General features: G+C 49.3%; 1 protein-coding gene across 1 annotated transcript in view; it reads right to left on the reverse strand.

Annotated features, from left to right (window-relative positions):
• Positions 1-1,031: 1,031 nt before the first annotated feature.
• Positions 1,032-18,927, reverse strand: part of hs6st1a (heparan sulfate 6-O-sulfotransferase 1a) — a 114,694-nt gene continuing 96,798 nt past the window's right edge. Inside the window, exon 2 of the mRNA XM_064338855.1 lies at positions 1,032-4,209. Coding sequence (XP_064194925.1) covers positions 3,498-4,209 — 712 coding nt within the window. The 3' untranslated portion in view covers positions 1,032-3,497. The remainder of the gene's footprint in view (positions 4,210-18,927) is intronic.

Genomic DNA, 18,927 nt, shown 5'->3' on the forward strand with positions numbered 1-18,927 from the left:
CTTTGTCCACTTGACTATAATCCTTGAGGCAAACAACAGCTTTATTCTGGTTCAGCCATGTTCTGCTGCGAATCTGAGTCTCGTGTGCCTGTCCTTCAAAAGACAGTGGAGCGCAATTCTCTCCTTAATCCCAGAAGAGACAGACTGCTTAATATTCGTGGGACCTCGGCTGCTGAGGCAGGCACGGCTGCCTCTCAGTTCAATGTTCTTTTCAGTTATTGTGATAAGGAAACCTCTAAACAACTGTTTGAGTTGTTCTCGCAATAACCCAGAAACAAAAATCACCGAACAAAATCACAACTTGATCCTCTGTTTTTGACCTTTAAAAGAGAAGGGGTCTTTTAATGTTTGACTTTTGGCCATGTCTCCACGGGAGCGAGCAATAAACCATAAGCAAAGAGCATCCTTTAAAATCGGTCACCTAGAGACAGCCCCCAGGATGTGAGAAGATATATATCCCTATTTTATTTGGATGGGCTGAGATGAAGTACAGAGCAGAAGATGAGCCTACCCGGATCATTTACAGTTCACTGAATTTGTGCAGCTTTGTCTCCAGGTGACAGACATATCGAGTCAGGGTTTGAGCTGAGGAATACCGCGCTCAATTCCAGACAAGAAAAAAATCCAGAACAAGGCGCTTTCAAAGGTAGCCAACAACTTATCACATTGATTTTTCAGAAGAGTTTTTATTACACCTAGAGCTATTGCTGTGTGCCAGCCTTCTGCCCTTTGATGAGGAAACAAACATCCACATCCAGTGGAATAAACAGACAAGAGATAGCAGCATGTATTCAATAATCTTGTATTCTGTCTCCATGCGAGCTGTGTCTGTGGTAATAATCCATCTGAATTTCTACTAATAATATTTCTAGTGCAGACCTAAACATAACTTAGCTTAACTCAACAGCATGGCACGTTTGAGAATGTGTCAAATGCAGACGTGAGTCTTCTCCAGTCAGTCTTCTTTCTCCTAATGAGGAAATCTGGACGCCCTGTGAAAACGAAATAATAAACATTCACAAAACTCTGTGGAGTTTTTTATATATAAAAATGAAATCTCTTTATTGGTGGCTTGATGATCCAATCTGCATAAATAACAAAATTACGCAATATGCAGTTTAGAGCTGGACACACACAAACTGACGCAATGGACACTTCCCACCTTTCACCCAAGGTCATTTTGTTCCTGTTTCTGCCATCTTCAATACCAGCATCAATTCCCACTCTGTCTCACACTGAGCCTAAACAAGATTCAAATGGGACCCCATCCTGCTGGGGTACACTGCTAAACGCCACCTCAACAGGAAGAGATAAGACCATGCCCCCTTTCTGAAAGGTGGTCAAATAACTGGGATTGTGCCAGTGCCTACATTTCCCATAAGGCCACAGGAGGACTGTGTGGTCAGCTGCTGATGAAGCTGGACAGGTGAAAAGAATACTGGGGATTAAAACAATCTGTTGGTTTGTTCTTGGGTTTTGCAAATAACTGGACCTTTGTTTGCACAAATAAAAACCAGCAGTGAAAATTGCTAGATAAATTGCACTCATTTCACCAACAGAGACAGCTTACAATCCGTCTAAAATAATTAAAAAAGTAATTTACCAGCTGACTGCATTTTCCTTACATCATTCAGAGTTTTGTGGCTATGAAAAAAAAGCCTTGCTAATTACATCATGTCATAATGACAAATTTTTCTTCTTCAATTAACACATTTAAAACAGGTGCCATCTTAAGACAAATGAATTCAGGAGCAAAAAAAGAAAAAAAAACAGAAAAAGGTCTTGAACAGAGAAAATTATGAAGTACGTTGACAACAGCTCCAGTCTTCTTTTTTTAGTATTACCTTTTTCAGATAATTTTCTCAAAATGTTGCAATTTTAGTGTGCTTCCCCACAAGATTAACTTTCATCAAAGTGTTCGCTTCAGCCTGTGTCCACATGGATGTCTGTAGTCCAGCACATCTACTGCAGTTTCACAAAGGTGAGTTCCCCCCTGAATTGACACAAGGAAACTGGGGAGACTGCACCCCAGTGCCAAATGTGTAAAGGGCCTCCATTTTCCCAACTCTGCTAGCACTGGCCTTTACTCCACACTTTCTACTACTTGGTATGAGTGTGGCTCCTGAACATGGCAATAGGTTGCATTTCACAGACAGGCAGACAGACAGACACACACACACACACAAACACACACGCACGCACACACGCATACACACGCATACACACATACTCACAGTCATCAGGGTAACATATTTCATGAATGAAGGTGAGATGGAGGAACAGTTATAAATAATAAATTACTCTAGGATAGAAAATTATCCAGTGCAGACCCCACCCCCCACCCCCTTCCAAATTAATGGATAGTGGTCCCCAAGAGATAAAATGATTGATGATTGCCATTCATTCTCCAGAGAGTGAAGCAAGTCATATGGGAACTGCTGTTCTAGAAATACAACTGTTCCCACAGCCTAAAAGCAAAGCAAAGTCACACAATAAAAGCATTCTGCCCATGTCTGCACTTTATGGTAGTTTTACCACTGGAGGTCATGTGACTTCAAGCTACAGCATTCAAATGAATCTGTACTGTATGCCTACTATACATCACTTGAAATTTCACAGCCACCAATGGGGCTGGCAACATCACTATTAAAACAAGCATTGGGGGAAAAAAAACACAGACAGAGGGGAAGTTGAGTTACCAGTGTTTGATAATACAGCCCTGCCATTGAGAAAATGTTTGTATTATTTCTGTGAGATATCCCCAAATATGCTGAAGACACTGAAATGAGTGTGGTTCATGAATACACCATTAATCTGTCCATACTGAACACCACATAAAACTGATTTTAAAATCACATAAACCACAGAAAAGAGATATTCAAAAACAATATCTTCTTTTCGTCGATGACGAGAAGCTATGAACTCGCAGATAGCTTTTTAGGCAGCTCTTTTGATCGTACTGTTGATTGCAGCTCTTTCTCACAGTTACTGTCCTGTTAACACGAGGACTGCCAACTCACTGTTCAATGGTTGGCATTTTTTAAGCAAACACCTCTACCTTTGTTTCCCTTTTCCTGACAATCTGTTCCATTTCTTTTGACTTCTTGACTTCCCTGGGGATCCTAACCCTTGCAATAGCTCTGTGCTGTTTCTGCAGCTCTACGGTTTTGCCACCCCACTGTTTTTTTGGGGGAGGGCGGGGGGGGCGGGGGGGTTGGGGTTCTCAGAGCACGCTCCTCGAGAGGCTCTTCGAGGGATTGCGGGTTCCCGCTTTGGCCGCCGAGCGAGGCGCCGCCCCCCTCCAAAACGCACGACGTTCGAGAAGCGGCTGACGGGACGCGGAACGAGCCGGGGGGCGGCGGCGAACGTCGAGGAAGTCGGCGGACCCGCGACGTCACGATCCCCCGCAGCGGAGACGCGGCCTCCTCCTCCTCCTCCTCCCCTTCCTCCGTCCCCCCTCGCGGTCTGTCCGTAACGTCCGTCCGCCTCCCTGCCGGCTACCACCTGTTGATGATGTGGTTCATGTAGTCCTCGGTGGGCAGGCGGGCCACCTCCTCGCCCCCCTCCTCCCTGGCGAGTTCGGGGCGGACCCGGAACAGGGGGAACTGGGCCTGGCTGCGGAGCCTCTGCTCCCGCCGGTCCAGCTGGCGCTTGTACTGGTAGCGCTGCTGGAAGAGGTCCTTGGCGTAGTCGTAGAGCTGCATGTCCAGCTCGTTGAGCTCCTCGATGCGCAGGATGGTGTCGTTGTCCACGTCCACGCCGGCCGCCCGCGTGCTGTTGTACTGCACGAAGGGGCGGATGAAGCGCAGCCGGAAGGTCCTCTCGAACAGGTACTGGGTCTTGCGCTGGAACTCGGTCAGGCCGAAGAAGGCCATGTCGCGCAGGTTCTTCTTGGCCGACTCCAGGAGGAGCTGGGCGCGCTTCTTCTCGGGCACGAAGGACATGTTGTAGCAGCCCACCAGGCTGAGGTCGGCCAGCATGCGCACCTGCCGGTTGTTGGCCAGGTTGTAGGGGCAGTCCATGAACTGCTGCAGGGTGCAGCCCGACCAGTCCGTGCCCTCGTAGCAGGCGGGCAGCTCGTCGGGCGTGGGCGTGCGCCCGTCGCACATGTGCAGCGAGGTCTTCCAGGTGGCCCCGCGCTGCACGTGCCGCCACTCGCTCAGGTAGCGGGAGACGGGGTCCCGCAGCAGCGTGATGTAGTAGAACTTCCTGCGGGAGAGGACGGGAGAGAACGCGATCAGTGATGAAGATAATGCTAGATCATAAGAAACATCATATTCACACAGCTAAGTAGACCGGGACCTACAGTGGATCCTGAGGACCATTAGATCCCTGATATCCTGGGGAGTCACAGGGTCTGCTTGTTCTCATTTTTTACTCAGCACTTAATAAATAATGAAAGCAAGCTGATTACACATTGAACTCATCTCACTAGGTTTCCTGGGAACTATTCGCAGGCCGACAGTAAAAACAAAAACCAGCAGTCCCTCTGCTCTAGAGATTACGCACAAGGATGATGACCCAAGTTGGGTCAAATATCCTGTTCTGGTAATTTTCGTATATGCTTATGAAAAAAAACGGCTGAATAGCGATGGCTACAATCATCTTTTGGCTCCGTTCGTTCAAACAAATTTCTTCATTTTGCTCGTCCGTTCATTTGCTTGGTCACCAGTACTTCTTGTTCCAGAAAGACCACATTGTTTCACAGTTCGCTTTTGAGAGTTCATCATTAGTTTGCTGTGTACTACTACTGCGCTCTCAGTCTGAAGTGTCCTCTCAGTTTAACAATGTTTAATTAACAGAAATTTACCAAAATAGCTTATTATGCACTTAAGCAATTAAGATAATTAACACATAGGCCAATGCTCAAAAAACAGCAGATTCATGTCAATAGCCCTTCCTAAAACAAATGAAATGATATGAAACACCTTGCGGACTTTGTGAAATTATTTTTATCTCTTTTATTATACAGCTGGCTCTAGCATTAAAGAAAATTATAACGTGCGACATGATTTAGCTATGTACTGTGCGTAGAAAAGGCACCACCAATTCAATTTCATTTCCCTTCATATTCAGGGCTTCTTGTCATGTCTTAATTGTATGTTATTATAATGTGCCACATTCGCCAATTCCTCAGATCTCTACAGGTGCAGATGGAGCCAAAACTAGGGTGTCAGCAAGCAGGCATCCTGGGGTTGATCGTGCCAAGCTATCTTTTACTCCAACGGAACTCAAGTAATTACGCTGAATTTAGCTCTTAATCGAAAGTAGATCTAGATTTGACGTCTCTTTTGATACTCACATACTGTACTTGAAATAAAAATTATTGCATGGTTCAGCCTGAAAATTAAGAAAACACCTTCAAATAGTTTTTGTTCATTTGTGCTCCTTCAGCATTTTGGTAATAGACCTCAAAATTCAGGAAGATAATTATGAACAGGGTATTATTAACTGATTAATGCAAAGCAATAACCAGTTAAGCTCACAAGAAGTAAACCCAAGTTTTATTCATCATGCAGATATTCACTAATGGTAGACTGAAACTTAACTGTGTACTGTTAGTTTCATCCTCCTCCATAGCAGCTGAACCGGTTTCGAATTAACCTTCTTGTATACCATAAAATCAGAAATGTGATTCTGTCGGGTTGAGCATTACCCAACATCGCGCTTGTCAGAATGTATTATTAAGCACACCAAAAGCCCAGCAATGAAGCCGATGTCCTTGCAGTAAGGAGAATGCAGCTTTTCTCTGCTGAAGGTTTGGCATTCAGGTGCATAATAACAGGATCTTTAAGGTGAAAAACATTGAGTAAACCGCACAGCAGTTACATATGATGCGTGCTCATTCATCATTTATCTGTCAAGTCAGAGCCAATTTATGTCAGATCAGTGGATAAGTTATTTGAGTGGCTGTGCAGTTCTTTTTTTCAAAGTCGATTTTATCACACGATGTTCTCTCCTTATTAAAGAAAATGGATGGATGGACTATTTTACTCAGGGTGTAAAAATGTTACGTGCATTCATGTTATCCATGTCCTTAGACCTAAATAGGATTGCACCTCTTTATTTAGGTGTAATTAAAAGTCCACATGATCCAGCATGTATGCAAGCATGCACGCCTGGACATACACAAAATCTTATTTTAAAATTCTATTCGGATATCAAACACAAAGTGGGTGGATGTCAGTCACAGATGAGTGTTTCTTCACTGTCAGAATTGTGAGGAGAGGGATCCTGTCCTCACAATACAAAATGTCCTCACGTAGTTGGTGCGCATTCAGGTAAACCGGCATCATGAACCATACAAACAAACGCCCCAAAAAAAACGCACGCTTTGCACAAGCACTGCACATTCCCCCACACTCCTTTCACTAAGTCTTACTGACAGAGACTCTCCTGGAGCCCGTCGGCCTCCTCAGGGACCCGCCAGTGAAAGGAAGCAGGCTCCTTTAAGCAGACAGAGCCGCCTGATCAGCCGCCACTTCTCAGGGCATCATTTCTCATATTCGCCAGCGCCGCGCGTGTGTGATTAATAAAACCCTCCATAAGGCACGGCGCGGCAGGGAGAATGACGGGGGAGAGAGAGGGGGAGGGATAGGAAAAGAGCGGCACGCAGAGAAAAGGGGGAGCAAAAGAAAGAGGCAGAGTTGGAGGGAAGGAGGAAAGGAGAAGGAAAGGAAAAAAGACAAATAGAGGGAGCAAAAAAAACCCCTTCATTCCAGACTCCGCAGCGACTCCCAAGTTATGATTTATGCTCTGGGGAGAAGCCTTGGGTTCTGAGTGAAGAGAGAGGAAAATGTGAATGGCATGAAATATTAATGCGAGAAGATTAGGGGGAAAATTGATTGCAGATTTCCGTAACAGGCAGACTAAACAAGACCTTGCGGTTTTTAACACACACACACGCACACACACACACACACGCACACGCACACGCACAAAAAAAACGAGTTCAAGTTCAGCGGGATCAGCACAAAAAAGGGCAGGCTGAAACCGGCCTCACGCTCTCACGACGGCTCGGAGTCGAACCTTCAGAGTCGCGTCCGCTGCGTTTCCAGGACACGAGGCCCTTCCCTGATCTCGAGGCCGTTCCGTAGTCTCGTCTGTCCGACGCGATTAGCGCGCAGCGTTCTCAAAACGCTGCCGCGGCGTTGCAGAAACGCCGCGGCCGACGCCGGGTCGGGGTGGACCGTCGCGCCCGCGCGTTACGGGCTTCCCGTCACGGCGGGATAAAAGGCGCCACGGCCAGATCTAACGGGGGGGCGGGGGGGGGGCTGTCGGGCCCGAGCGTCCGACAGCTGGGAAACTTATGTTGAAAAAGGCGAGGGGAATGAACTGGAGGAGCGGGAGAAAGAAAGAAAAAAAAACGTTAAAAAAAGGGACTTTTGATGAATGGGGGGAGAGCCTGTGGGAATACGAGCGGGGGCGGCGGTCCGATAATGGCGATCATGGCCAATTCTGTCAATGTCGGGCCCGGTACGCCGAGCCATCCGCCTGGCTTTCCCCTGTGTCCCCTCAGCCCCAACCCCCGCCCTCCCCCCCACCCCCCTCGCCCATTCAGGCTGACAAAGAGGCATGATGTTCAGGTCCAAAGCCGATGCTTCCTGGCTCTCTGTGCTGAACACCCTGTGCGAATACTGCAAGATAGATTGTTCCTTAAAATACACGGTGCAGTGCAATACCATGACTTCTGATCCCACCCTTGAGAAGAGCTCTTCCATCACTTGCAATGGGTTCAAATCCCGCCGACAGGCCAGGGTTATGACTGGACCTTATAATTACCCACACCTGAAGAAACTAATGGGGTTTTCTCCACCGAGAGGTCCCTGACGTCCGTGAGCCAGAGTGATTTTAATGCTCTCCTTCCCTCAACCCCACCCTTCCCTATCAACCAATCAATCACACTCACTCCTTCCCTCTACCAATCAATCTATTGACTAACACATTATCACTTTCACTTTTCCACTTAAACACAGGTAGAGTGTATGCTTCTCCTCTCTCACAGACACTCTAATCCTCTTCCATAAACACAGGTACAGCAACACACAGTAGCTCCCCCTTCAGAGCACGTGAGGTGGGAGGGGCCTGTCCGGGCTCAGTCCGCAGCCATGACAACAGGGGGAGGCGGCAGTGAAGCGCGGGACCGACTTCTTCGCGTTACCCAAGAAAGAACTTGCTCGCTAGCCTATCAAACGCCGATTTTTCCACCGGGAGAGATTTGCGGATTTTGGCTTTGCGCCGCCCGCCACGCCGGGCCATTCGGCCGGGCGGCGAGAGAGCTCGGCGGGGTCTGGCGGGCACGGGGGCGCCGAGGTTCGTGCTGCCAGGCGGCTTGGCAAACGCGACAATAGGACACAAACGCGGTTGGACGCGCCGACTGGGTGACTTTCGCTCGCCTCATCTTTAAAGCTGTCTGGAGGACAAGGGGGGGAAAAAAGGGCCTGAATGAGTAAACAGACAGGATGACTCTGAACAATACATCTGACTTTCCTTGTTTGTCGAGGAACAGATGGTGATTCGCTGCCCAGGAAAAAAAAAAATTTAAATAAATCTCTCGTCTTTGTCTCGGCTCCCGTCCGCTGTCGATGCAAGCTGCAGGTGGCGGAGTGGCCACAAGATGGCGACAGATACAAGGGCTTGTCTGACCAGGCGCCCGACCACCATCTGTTAATTAACGTCTTCCTTGGTTATTAAACAGACACACATGTATGTCATCTTTCATTACATGGATTTTGACTGTGCACAAATGCTCAGGAACAGACCAGAATTATTAGCAGCAATGCAATTATTCTCTGACAGACAATTGAACAGGACCAACATTTATGTACCATTTACCACAATGCGTATATGTTGTGGACTAATATTTTGATTTTACCTCCCCGAGCCACAACAAAGAAAGACAAAGGGCAGTGCGGCACTATTTCAACTGTAAATTTGCACCGCGTTCATCTCGAAAGCAATTTTAAGAATGACGTGGCTGTAGATCCGCTTTAGCTTGTACAACAGAGGAGGTGAGAGCCCACTCAGAACATGCTTTGCACTGTTCCGTTACAGAATACAGTCCTGTTATGGAAAAATATCTCACAAAATCCCATGCTGGCCTTACATGTCTGGGCCTTTCAAATGTTGTGCAAACCCCCTCTTTATTCGGGTCCATAGCACCTGCCGCACGCCACTCCACTGAGCTGCAGCAGGGAGCCTGCCACCAGAACACCAGGAAATGATGGGGGAAGAGAGTGAGCCAAAATGGAGGAAGGACAGTAAAGAGAACTAGGAGACCGGGAAAGGAAATAACAGCGGAAGAGAAAGGAGAAGTGTGAAAGAAAAAAATATCCGCCGACTGAGCTCACCCAAGTTGTGCGCTAGGATTTTTTTTTTAATGGTGTGTAAAAACCAGTGGATCGATAGCAACAGCGCTAGGTCTCAAAAATGAATTATTTGCTTGACGCTCAAATGGTTTTATTTTTATTGACACGGGAGAGACGGAGCAGGACACAGTATGTGAACAGAGGATGTGGTAGAGAGAGAGAGAGAGAGAGAGAGATAGAGAGACAGTGAGAGAGAGAGAGAGAGGCTGGCTGCTCCATTCTGCCCGCGGTGCAGTGGGAATGGGGCAGAACGCTGGCATAAGCACATCTCTACGAGAGGAGAGCGTTTGGCAGTTTCATCTCCGCACGCTGCCCCCACACCAAGCTAAACGCCACCGACAGGGTGAAACACAGCCAACTGCTGGCAAGCTGTGGCGAGAGGGGAAAGTGAAGGGGAAAGGGTGATACTGGAGGGCAGTCAGGGGTGTGGTCGACATGGGGGGGGTGGGGAGGGGGAGGGGGGGGCAGGCTGCAGACCACGCTTCCTTTTCCTCTTTTTAAATCCCCGGCTTCCTCTCTGCTGCTTTCTCTGTTCGCCCATCTCGGTTAAAACCCAAAGCGCCTTCATTACATTACATTACATTACAGGCATTTAGCAGACGCTCTTATCCAGAGCGACTTACACAACTTTTACATAGCATTTACACTGTATCCATTTATACAGCTGGATATATACTGAAGCAATGCAGGTTAAGTACCTTGCTCAAGGGTACAACGGCAGTGTCCTTACCCGGGAATCGAACCTGCGACCTTTCGGTTACAAGCCCAGTCCCCTGCGTGTCCCCGCTCCGAGAGGGATGCGGGTTCCGCACACGCCCGCGTGCCTGAGCGTCGCGACCCCGCGGCCTCGCTAGTCCAGCCTGCATCCGGTCAGACAGCATCAATAATCCAGTATTAATAATCCATCCCAGAGTGGCCTGAAGAGCTCTTTCAGAGACGCCGCGGCAGCTGATGACTAACGCTCTAAGGCGCGTACCGCACGCCTGCGTACTGCATGGCCCCCAAAGCCACCGAGCGCACTTTATATTGTCCGCGTGGCGCAGAACATCAGTCCGGAGCAGCGGCCCGCCGATCAGTCAAACGCCGTCTGACGTACTGCTCTAAACGAAAAGGGCCGTCGCAGCCTCTTCCGGCGCATCCGCTGGTACAATGCAGCCGGAAGACTCGCTCGCTCACGAGGAAGCGGCAAAGCTCAAACGGAAAGGGCCTGCTCCGTCTGCCTGCCCGCAGGATTCAAGGCTAGGAGCGCTCGCGTTGCGCAAGAGTGAGTGTGTGTGTGTGTGTGTGTGTGTGTGCGTGTGTGTGAGTGTGTGCGTGTGTTGTGTATGAGTCTCTGTGTGGCAATCTATAAATACAGAAATTGCTACTCCGCGGCTCCATTTCCTCCGTGAGAAAAAAAGAGAATAAAATTCACCAAAAAAAACCATCATCCGATATTTATGAGTCATTCTCCGGCACCGAAAACAAACGCGCGGGAAAAAAAAAAAAAAAAGAAAAAAAGGCGGAGGAGGAAGAGGAAGAGGAGGCCGGAGATGGCGACCTGCGGAGCGGCCGCCGACAAGTCATCGCTCATCCCAGCTGGAGGCGACCGGGACCCTGGCTTTCTCACCCTGCCGAAACGCCGCTGAGCCAGGCACGACCCGGGCCCCAGCACTGCTGCGCACTTAGGACCTGCGCCAGACGGCACGCCGACCCCCCCTCCGCCCCGCCCCCCACAACATGAATATTAATGAGGAGGCGGGCCGTCGATTACCGCGGCGCAGCCCCAGACGACGCGCCTTTCGTGAACGTTCGCAAGACGCCTGAAATCCGAGCTTCCGGGGGGGACGTGGCCGCTCCGGAGTGACGGTCGTGTGACGGGGTGGCTCCTATAGGCCAAGTCGGGCCCCTTCGCCGCTCTCCTCCCGGCAACGCGTGGGAGCGCCATCGCGCACAGCGAGACAGTTACATCACAAGAGTCTGCAGGAGCGCCCGATACTCAGCTTCGGGTTCTAAACGCGAGTGTTCAGTCCCCCTCCTACTGGTGCTGAAACGCACATGAACGTTTTTTGCGCAGGTGCAAGATCCAGCTGTAGCGCTGAGGACGTAGAAGCGACGGAAGGAGCGAAGGAGTCGACTTGATTGGATAGCCTATATTGTCTGTCAAAATCGTGGCCACGCCCAGGAAGTTGTTGCCCTATCGGGCGCTGCATTAACTCTGGTGGCCCGCCCTCCGAGCTCTCACCTGGCTCGCTAACAAACCTCTCTGTCAGCACCGGCGTGAGTCGGAACGGACGGTTCGCGAAACCAGCTCTCTTAACCCCGCCTCCCTCAGCCCCGTTACTAGCGGCTACGTGCCGATTTCGACAAGCCGAGAGAACGCGTTCCCGCGCCCGCTCTGAGGTAATTGGCCGAGCGGGCGCTCGGGACGCGCCAGACCAATAAGCGAGAAATACCAGAGAGTCCTTATTAGCAAATATAACTGTCGCTCGCGGCGCCGGAAAAAAAGGTCATGTTGCCTGAAGAGGAGCGCGGAGAATAAACAAGAAGAAAAGGAAGGGCGAGACAGGGCCGTCGCCCCGAGCAACGCAGCGCCCGAGATTCAGAGGGCGCGGGGCAGCGACCAGAGCCGGCCGAACCCGGGAAGCGACCTAAGCGGCTGCTTAGGGCCCCGCGATCGCCAGGGGGCCCCATAATTATCATTAAACATACATATTATATAGGATGACGGAAGGTATCCAGTAGGTGGGTTTAGGGCCCCCCTCAAATCAAATCCTTGCCTCAGCCCCCTACAAAGACCAGGGCTGGTGAATCCTGAGCGGTAGATCCAGGCGCTAACGTGGGATCTGACCCTGGGTTTGCCTATGATGGGACCGGATTACACTGCGAAAGACAGCGGCCAGCTGGGACAGCACCGTGCGAGCGGAGTGCAGTACGCAAACCGGAAGGGACGGGACGCCTGGTGACCGAGCCTTAGTTGCCAAGGCCACGACGAGAGAGGCGGGCCTAGATGCCTTCTCCCGCTCGCCATTCACCTGAAATTTTGTCTGCGTGTTTTAATGCGGCCCACATCCCGCAGTGGGGGGGGAGGGGGCACTGGTTTGAGAGAGAGAGAGAGACAGGAACTCTCTCTCTCCGCTCACATCGCTGGCGAATGAAGCGGCGGCTCGTGCCAAGCTAACGCTAACGGCCGCCCTGGCTCCGTCGCCGTGGTAATTAAAGCCGTAAAAAAAAAAAAAAAACAGCGAGAACCTCGGACTCGAAACCAGTTAAAGCGCTTGCAGAAGTTTACACGCGGGCGTCAGATCTCACAGGCCTCGCAGCCGCGCTCGCTACGCAGCCACAGGTTTAAAAAAACAAACAAAAAAAACGGATCTGTCCTTAAAAAGCACTAAACCCCCAACCCCCCCCCCGGCCAATCGATGCTTGGACTCCGTGAGCGAAAGCCGAAGCGGGACAGGCGAAGCGCGCGCTCTCGGAACCGTTAGGACGGCCCGCCCGAGCGCGAGACGGCTGTTTCTGCGCGGTCTGCAGGCCTGATTGAATTATTTCCGTTTGTGCGCCGCCGCAGCACGGCTGTGTATTTGCGTGTGCCACGGAGCGCGCACCTGGTCGTTCTCCACACCCCGATAAAGCCGTCTGATTTGATTAGAAGATAAACAACAACAACAAAAAAAAGCTCCTCCATTCATCTATTAAACACCTCACGGATCAATTTATCCTGACTGCGTTTAAAAAGTCGCTGTGAATATGTGCGCATCAGCGTGGAGTTAATTAACTCTATCTAGCTGGGCTGAGGCAGCTGCAGTGCTCTCTGTCTCTGTCTCTCTCTCTGCCTCTCTCTCTCTCACACACACACACACACACACACACACACACAAATGCAATTATTTTTTTCTCTTCCACATATGGAATGCATAGGCTCAAATCATATCAAATTGTATTTGATATTGTACTCAAAGGAAATATCAGAGTGCTTGTCAGAGCACATTTAAGAGAATGTACAACACATACATTCCTTGAAATACATCTGTGTTCTGACAACTGAAAAATAACCTAGAGTGAAAGAAGTAACAGCAATGAGCTGTGATAAATGCATTCTTGATCTAAAACCGAAAAATGGATCATCGTACAAATGTAAAAATATACACATACCACTACATAGACGAAAAAAAATTTTTCTTGCAAAATGTGAAGACTAGAGAAGTACAAGCTCACAGGGAGACCGCAGAATTTCCTTTTGCACTTTGACAAGGTCTACCTCTACATCTCTTGTTTTATTCACACGTACATAAAGAGACACACGAAGGATGAAACAAAAAATTTGGCCAGTTAACAAGCTTGTTAGAAAATCCTAAGTATCGGATATACAGCCAAGGTTCTCTTGAATATTGAACAAGTACAAAGTGTTAGAAAAAATCAGTAGAAGTGGAATCACTGGAAAATGCCAGAAAATGCAATGAATGAATATAGATGATCATAAAGTGAAAAATAATCTGTAAAAAAGAGATGCAGGGGCTTTCAGAACGTGTTTTCTGATTATTTGACGATCTTGTGAGCCTTGGAATATTAACATATGGAACTGGGAGCCCAGCTCCAAAAAGCCTACAAACAGTGTGCCTTGGTCAATAAACAGGGTGAAGGGCTACCTGTGACAGCTCATTCCCTTAGAGATCACATGCCCCCCCCACCCCCACCCCTCTCCCCGTGGTGCAATGAGGTCGACTTCCTCCAACTCTTCCTTCGGCTGCCAAGTTGAACAATGAGCACTTGACCCCTCCCTGACCTCCATGTGTTAATCTTGGCAAGGACCTCATGGACTGTCAGAAGACCCCTCCCCCTTTCCATTCTGCCCTGTCAGTTCAGTCCCTGTCCTGTGTCCCTATGCCCCAATCCAAACACAACACGCATTCTGGACTACAGGGCGACTTCTAGCTTAAAAAGTTAAGCCAAATTCCATTTTTTCCGGAGCCATATGGATTTCTCCGTGCTACATCATTGACGCAGCTTGCTTTATTTGGCTTCCATTGGTGATACTACCCTGTTAAGATGGAGAACCATTCCAACACTCCTGAAGATCGAGCTTTTGGGCGCACCATTCTGCAATTAACACACAATGCAAGAACCCATGGTCCAATGAGTTGTCACAAACTGGCACGCAAAAAAAATCACCATTTTTCAGTCAGACCGTGACAGAACCTGTTCATTAAAAACATAAAATAAAATAAAATAAAATTAAAATAAAATAAAATAAAATAAAATAAAATAAAATAAAATAAAATAAAATAAAATAAAATAAAATAAAATAAATGCGCACATACATAAAATGTCCGCTGCCTTTAGGATCGGCGATTGAGGGTGAGTGGCGATCGGTCTTTTTGAGGGCTGATTTTTGCAGCCCTTTTATTTGAGCGGCTCTGTGGAGGACGCTGACTCGGGAGCCTCACCTTCGCGGTCCGGCCGCGAGCGCTGTGATGAAAGACGCCGTCGCCATCTCCTCCGCCGACCGCTCCACTCCGCGAAACAAATTACAGCCCCGCGGGGATGCCAGCTCGCGTTCGCTCGGGAGGTACAAGGCTGGTCGCCGGTTACAAAGCACTCAAGCGACCCTTCAAACTTTTCACAGGTACCGGATCGTTCGGGAAAATGTATTATTTCTCTCCCCGAGGAGCGGAGAACTCACTTTTGGGCAATTTCAGAGTGTGAAAGCTTTGATTGACTTGCGCTTCATTTTTCTTCAGCTCTGAGAGCTTGTGTGTGTGTGTGTGTGTGTGTGTGTTTGTGTGTGCGCGCGCGTCTGCGCGTGTATGTGTCTACCTTTCACGTCTGTTTCACCTGGAGGGGATCATCCAATAGCATTCTTAGCCCAAGTGCCAATCCACCCCCAGAATAGCTCTGACATTTGCAGTATGCCTCCTTGACTCGACCCATTGCCTGCCTGTTGTGACCTCCTCCCTTCTGAAAATGAACTCCCTTTCAGTGCCCAGACGGAATACTGCACGCTATTAAATCAGGCAACGGCCACCTATCCTTATTCACAGTGAGAACCCAGAAAATGGTTAACTTGTGTGTCACCTTTAAAGCACCATCCGGGTGGCGGACACGGAGAGAGCATTTGTGGGTCAGCATAAAACCAAACAGGTCAGCAAGAAAGGGGGGGGGGGGCGGAGGAAAGAGAGTGAAAGAGAAAGAAAGCGAGCGAAAGAGAGAGAGAGAGAGAGGGAGTTGTTTTTATTAGGTTTCTAATGTCGTCGGAGGAGCTAGGCTAGCGCCCAAAATGATTTATCAAAGTTATTGCTTCTCCCAGTAATGAGAAAACATGTCATACAGCAAGTGCTGGAATATGACTAGCAAAAATGAGCCTTCTTTTGTCTTGGGAAGGTAAGAAAACTAACCTACGACAGCGCCTAACATTCTGTACATGAAATGTAATCCAGATTTATTTTCATAGCCCAGGGAAATATCATTTTTGACATATTTTCAGTTTGGAGAACAGCGCCATCTTTGTACGCTCTCTAGCTAATGTAGAGTTTAAAACTGAAAGTTTGGGAAGCCATTTTGTTTAGTATTTTTCTCGTCTCTTGGGGGAAAAAAAACGCTGCTGAATGCTAATGCTATTGACATCGGGGGAACACCAACCCACACAATCCAGTGAGTTGATGTAGGCTGCGGCAGTGCAGGCAAGAGAAAAGCATATATAGTTGTTCTTGAGTCTCAGGGCAAACCGACTCGAAAAAAAACCAACCAAACAAACAAACACAGCCTTTTCTGCTCCTTGATTGGTTTGCCAGAAGCACCTCACCCGGGCATGCCTAAGCCTGTGTGCCCAGCAGGTTGCCAGGGGTAACTGAGAGGTGATGAGGCCTTTTAGAGGTTGCAGGCAATAAACAAAATGCCAGTATGATAACAACAAAAAGGAAGGTTCTGTACTGTATGTGTCGGTTCTGTTCTGTACTGAAAGTTAAGCAGAGATCACTGATGGGGCTCATAAGCACCTGGGAGGCGGTGGATTCTAATGTATCGATAAGTGTACCTTCCTGTACCTTTTCATTTCTACTGCATGCAGGTGAGTCATGTTCTCTCTCTCTCTCTCTCTCTCTCTCTCTCTCTCTCTTTTTTTAATTGTGAATCCATACACTGAAATAAGATTGTTAAATTCAAATCTCTCACACACACACACACACCATAGACGTAGAAGCAGTGAGCACAGTCACGTCACACTGTAATTATGAATCCGCAGGAAGCGATATAGCACCAGCCCTTTAAACGCGGGAGTGCTGCTGCGTCTTCCAGCGAGCGTTCTTCATAAAGCAGTCGATGCTTCACAAGCTGATGCAGACGGCGTGTGCAGTCGGTCACGGCCGTTATTCGACACGCAGCGAGTCCGCGGATTCGCGAAAGCACAGAGGTCACCCGAAGGGAAAGATCCCTTTCAAAGGCTTCACAGAGGTAGAGTTACCGTTACCCAAACAACAAAATGTGCAAACCGCCCTCCCCTCACTTCAATGACTGACCGACTGAATCCGATACAAACTGGATCCAGTTCCAACACTCGATCCAATTCCGATCTAGCTGGAATGAAACCTCAACGTTGCTTCTGGCGCACGCGTGAGGTTGCGGCGGCTGCTGTGATGTCACGGTTGCAAAAAGCCGCAGACGGTTCCGAGAAACTCGTTTTCTTAAACACGCCCCCAACATTCTCCACCGCCTCCTGGGCTAAAACCCCAGGCGCTAACTCGTCTGGACGAACGACTGGCCTCTCTGCCCCTGCTTACTCGGCCAATGAGGCGGCGCCGCGAGTGGCCGCGCGTGCTGCAAAACCGCGGCTTGTCGTATCGACCCCGAGGACGAGGGCGGCCCTCTCTTGACCGCGCCGCGCGTTCCCGCCAAATGACCGTTCCAGAGTACGGCATGTCTCTCCAACCTCTCCACCCTCCCCTCTTTCTCCGTTTCACTCAGTCCTTCCCTCCGTCTTGTCCTCCCTCCTTACCCACTCACTCTCTCTCTCTCTCTCTCTCTCTCAAACAAATGAACACTTCCATTTAATTGGAAGTCAGCATGAAGGACAAATGTTGATTGAATGTGGGCTGCTGCCAGAAAGGGGATGTTCGGAAGAGCGATGTTTCGGCTTGTCCTTTCTCTGTCTCTTCCCCCCGCATCACCTACTTCCTGTCCCCCCCACCCTCCAGCCAGCCCTCCTCATCTACTCTTTCCTGTCCTCCCTCTGTCCCTGATCTCTCCATCTCTGCTCTGCTTGCCTGTCCTGAGCTTTCTCGGAAGTTTGGGTTCACGGAAAGTGCCGGACCTCCCGCAGCTCAACAGAGACTCCTCTCTTCACCCCGTCAGCAGGCTGCCACCGAGGGCGGCGAGAGCCAGACCCCCCCCCGCCACGCGCCAGCCCCGCTCCGCAGGTGCCACTGGTTATTTCCAGAGGGCGCTTTGGGTTTTGTCCTTTGTTCCCCCGGCGACGGGGAATCGCAGCTAATGGCCACCGCGTGGCCGGACAGGACCGGGAAAAGCACCCGGCGGGTTTTTAAAGCGAGTCCTGTCAACACGTTTTATCACACTTCTGCCGTTCCCCCACGCGAACAGGATGTTCCACTTTGTCCACCGGCTTAATGCAGCCTCCACGGCAACTGAGCCATTCAGGCTCAAGGCAAACTGCACCTCCTGCCCCCCACGTTTGTAAAGGCTGGAATTTCTATCGCCGATATCAAACAAGAATATGAAGTAAAACGACAAATAAAATCAGAGAAAATCAGTTAATCGCAGTGACCTTAAGTCATATAGAAATATACGCATGAAATAGAAAGAAGATGGAAAATAACAAGGCTTGTTTTGACCTTCACACCTTTCTAAGATTCCCCCAGCTATGTCTGGCACATAGATCCCAGAGAGACGTCATTTATGTTGTTTTCTTTTTTTTTTGCGAAATGGGGAGGTGGGAGGGGCAGTGGTCTTCGGGCTGCTTGCCATTGGCCCCAGCTGTAGACCCTAACTCCCCCAGGCCGGCTCTGACCGACATGACAGGGAGGGGTGACGGAAAATTCCCGTTTTCCTGGAAACCCGCGAACCTCCAGGGCTCGATGAGTTACTCCTTGGTCCCCCACCAACGGAGGCAGGACTCGAAGCCAGATTGTTCCACTCCGAGCCCCCCGGTGTCATACTGCACCTCCTGCATTCTTGCTGGGGTCATCAACCCCAAGATCCCCGCGGATCCAGACCAGCGTACACGCCCAAACATGCAAAGCAAGAAAAACGTAAACAGCAAACTACGCAGAAGAAAAAAGAAAAACAAGGACAAAATGGCCTGGATAAAGTTAACATATGTCCTAACGTTGGCAAATTACTTTTATTTTTCTTCACATTTCCATTTGGGAATTGCTGAACCTGTGAAGTTATCTGAGCACATTTAAAGTCAGCTTGTTCCATCGAATGAAGCCAGGTCATTGTCCAAATGCTGACATTCTGAAGAGCGTTGTGGTTTCCTTATTTTCGCCACGCGGCATTGCAGGCAGCACGCTTCTGAACTGTCCTTTCTCTAGCCCCGCCCTCCACAGCCCCCCCCCCCCCGCCCCCG

The sequence above is a fragment of the Anguilla rostrata genome, chromosome 6, assembly GCF_018555375.3.
Source record: "Anguilla rostrata isolate EN2019 chromosome 6, ASM1855537v3, whole genome shotgun sequence".
Classification (NCBI taxonomy): Eukaryota; Metazoa; Chordata; class Actinopteri; order Anguilliformes; family Anguillidae; genus Anguilla; species Anguilla rostrata.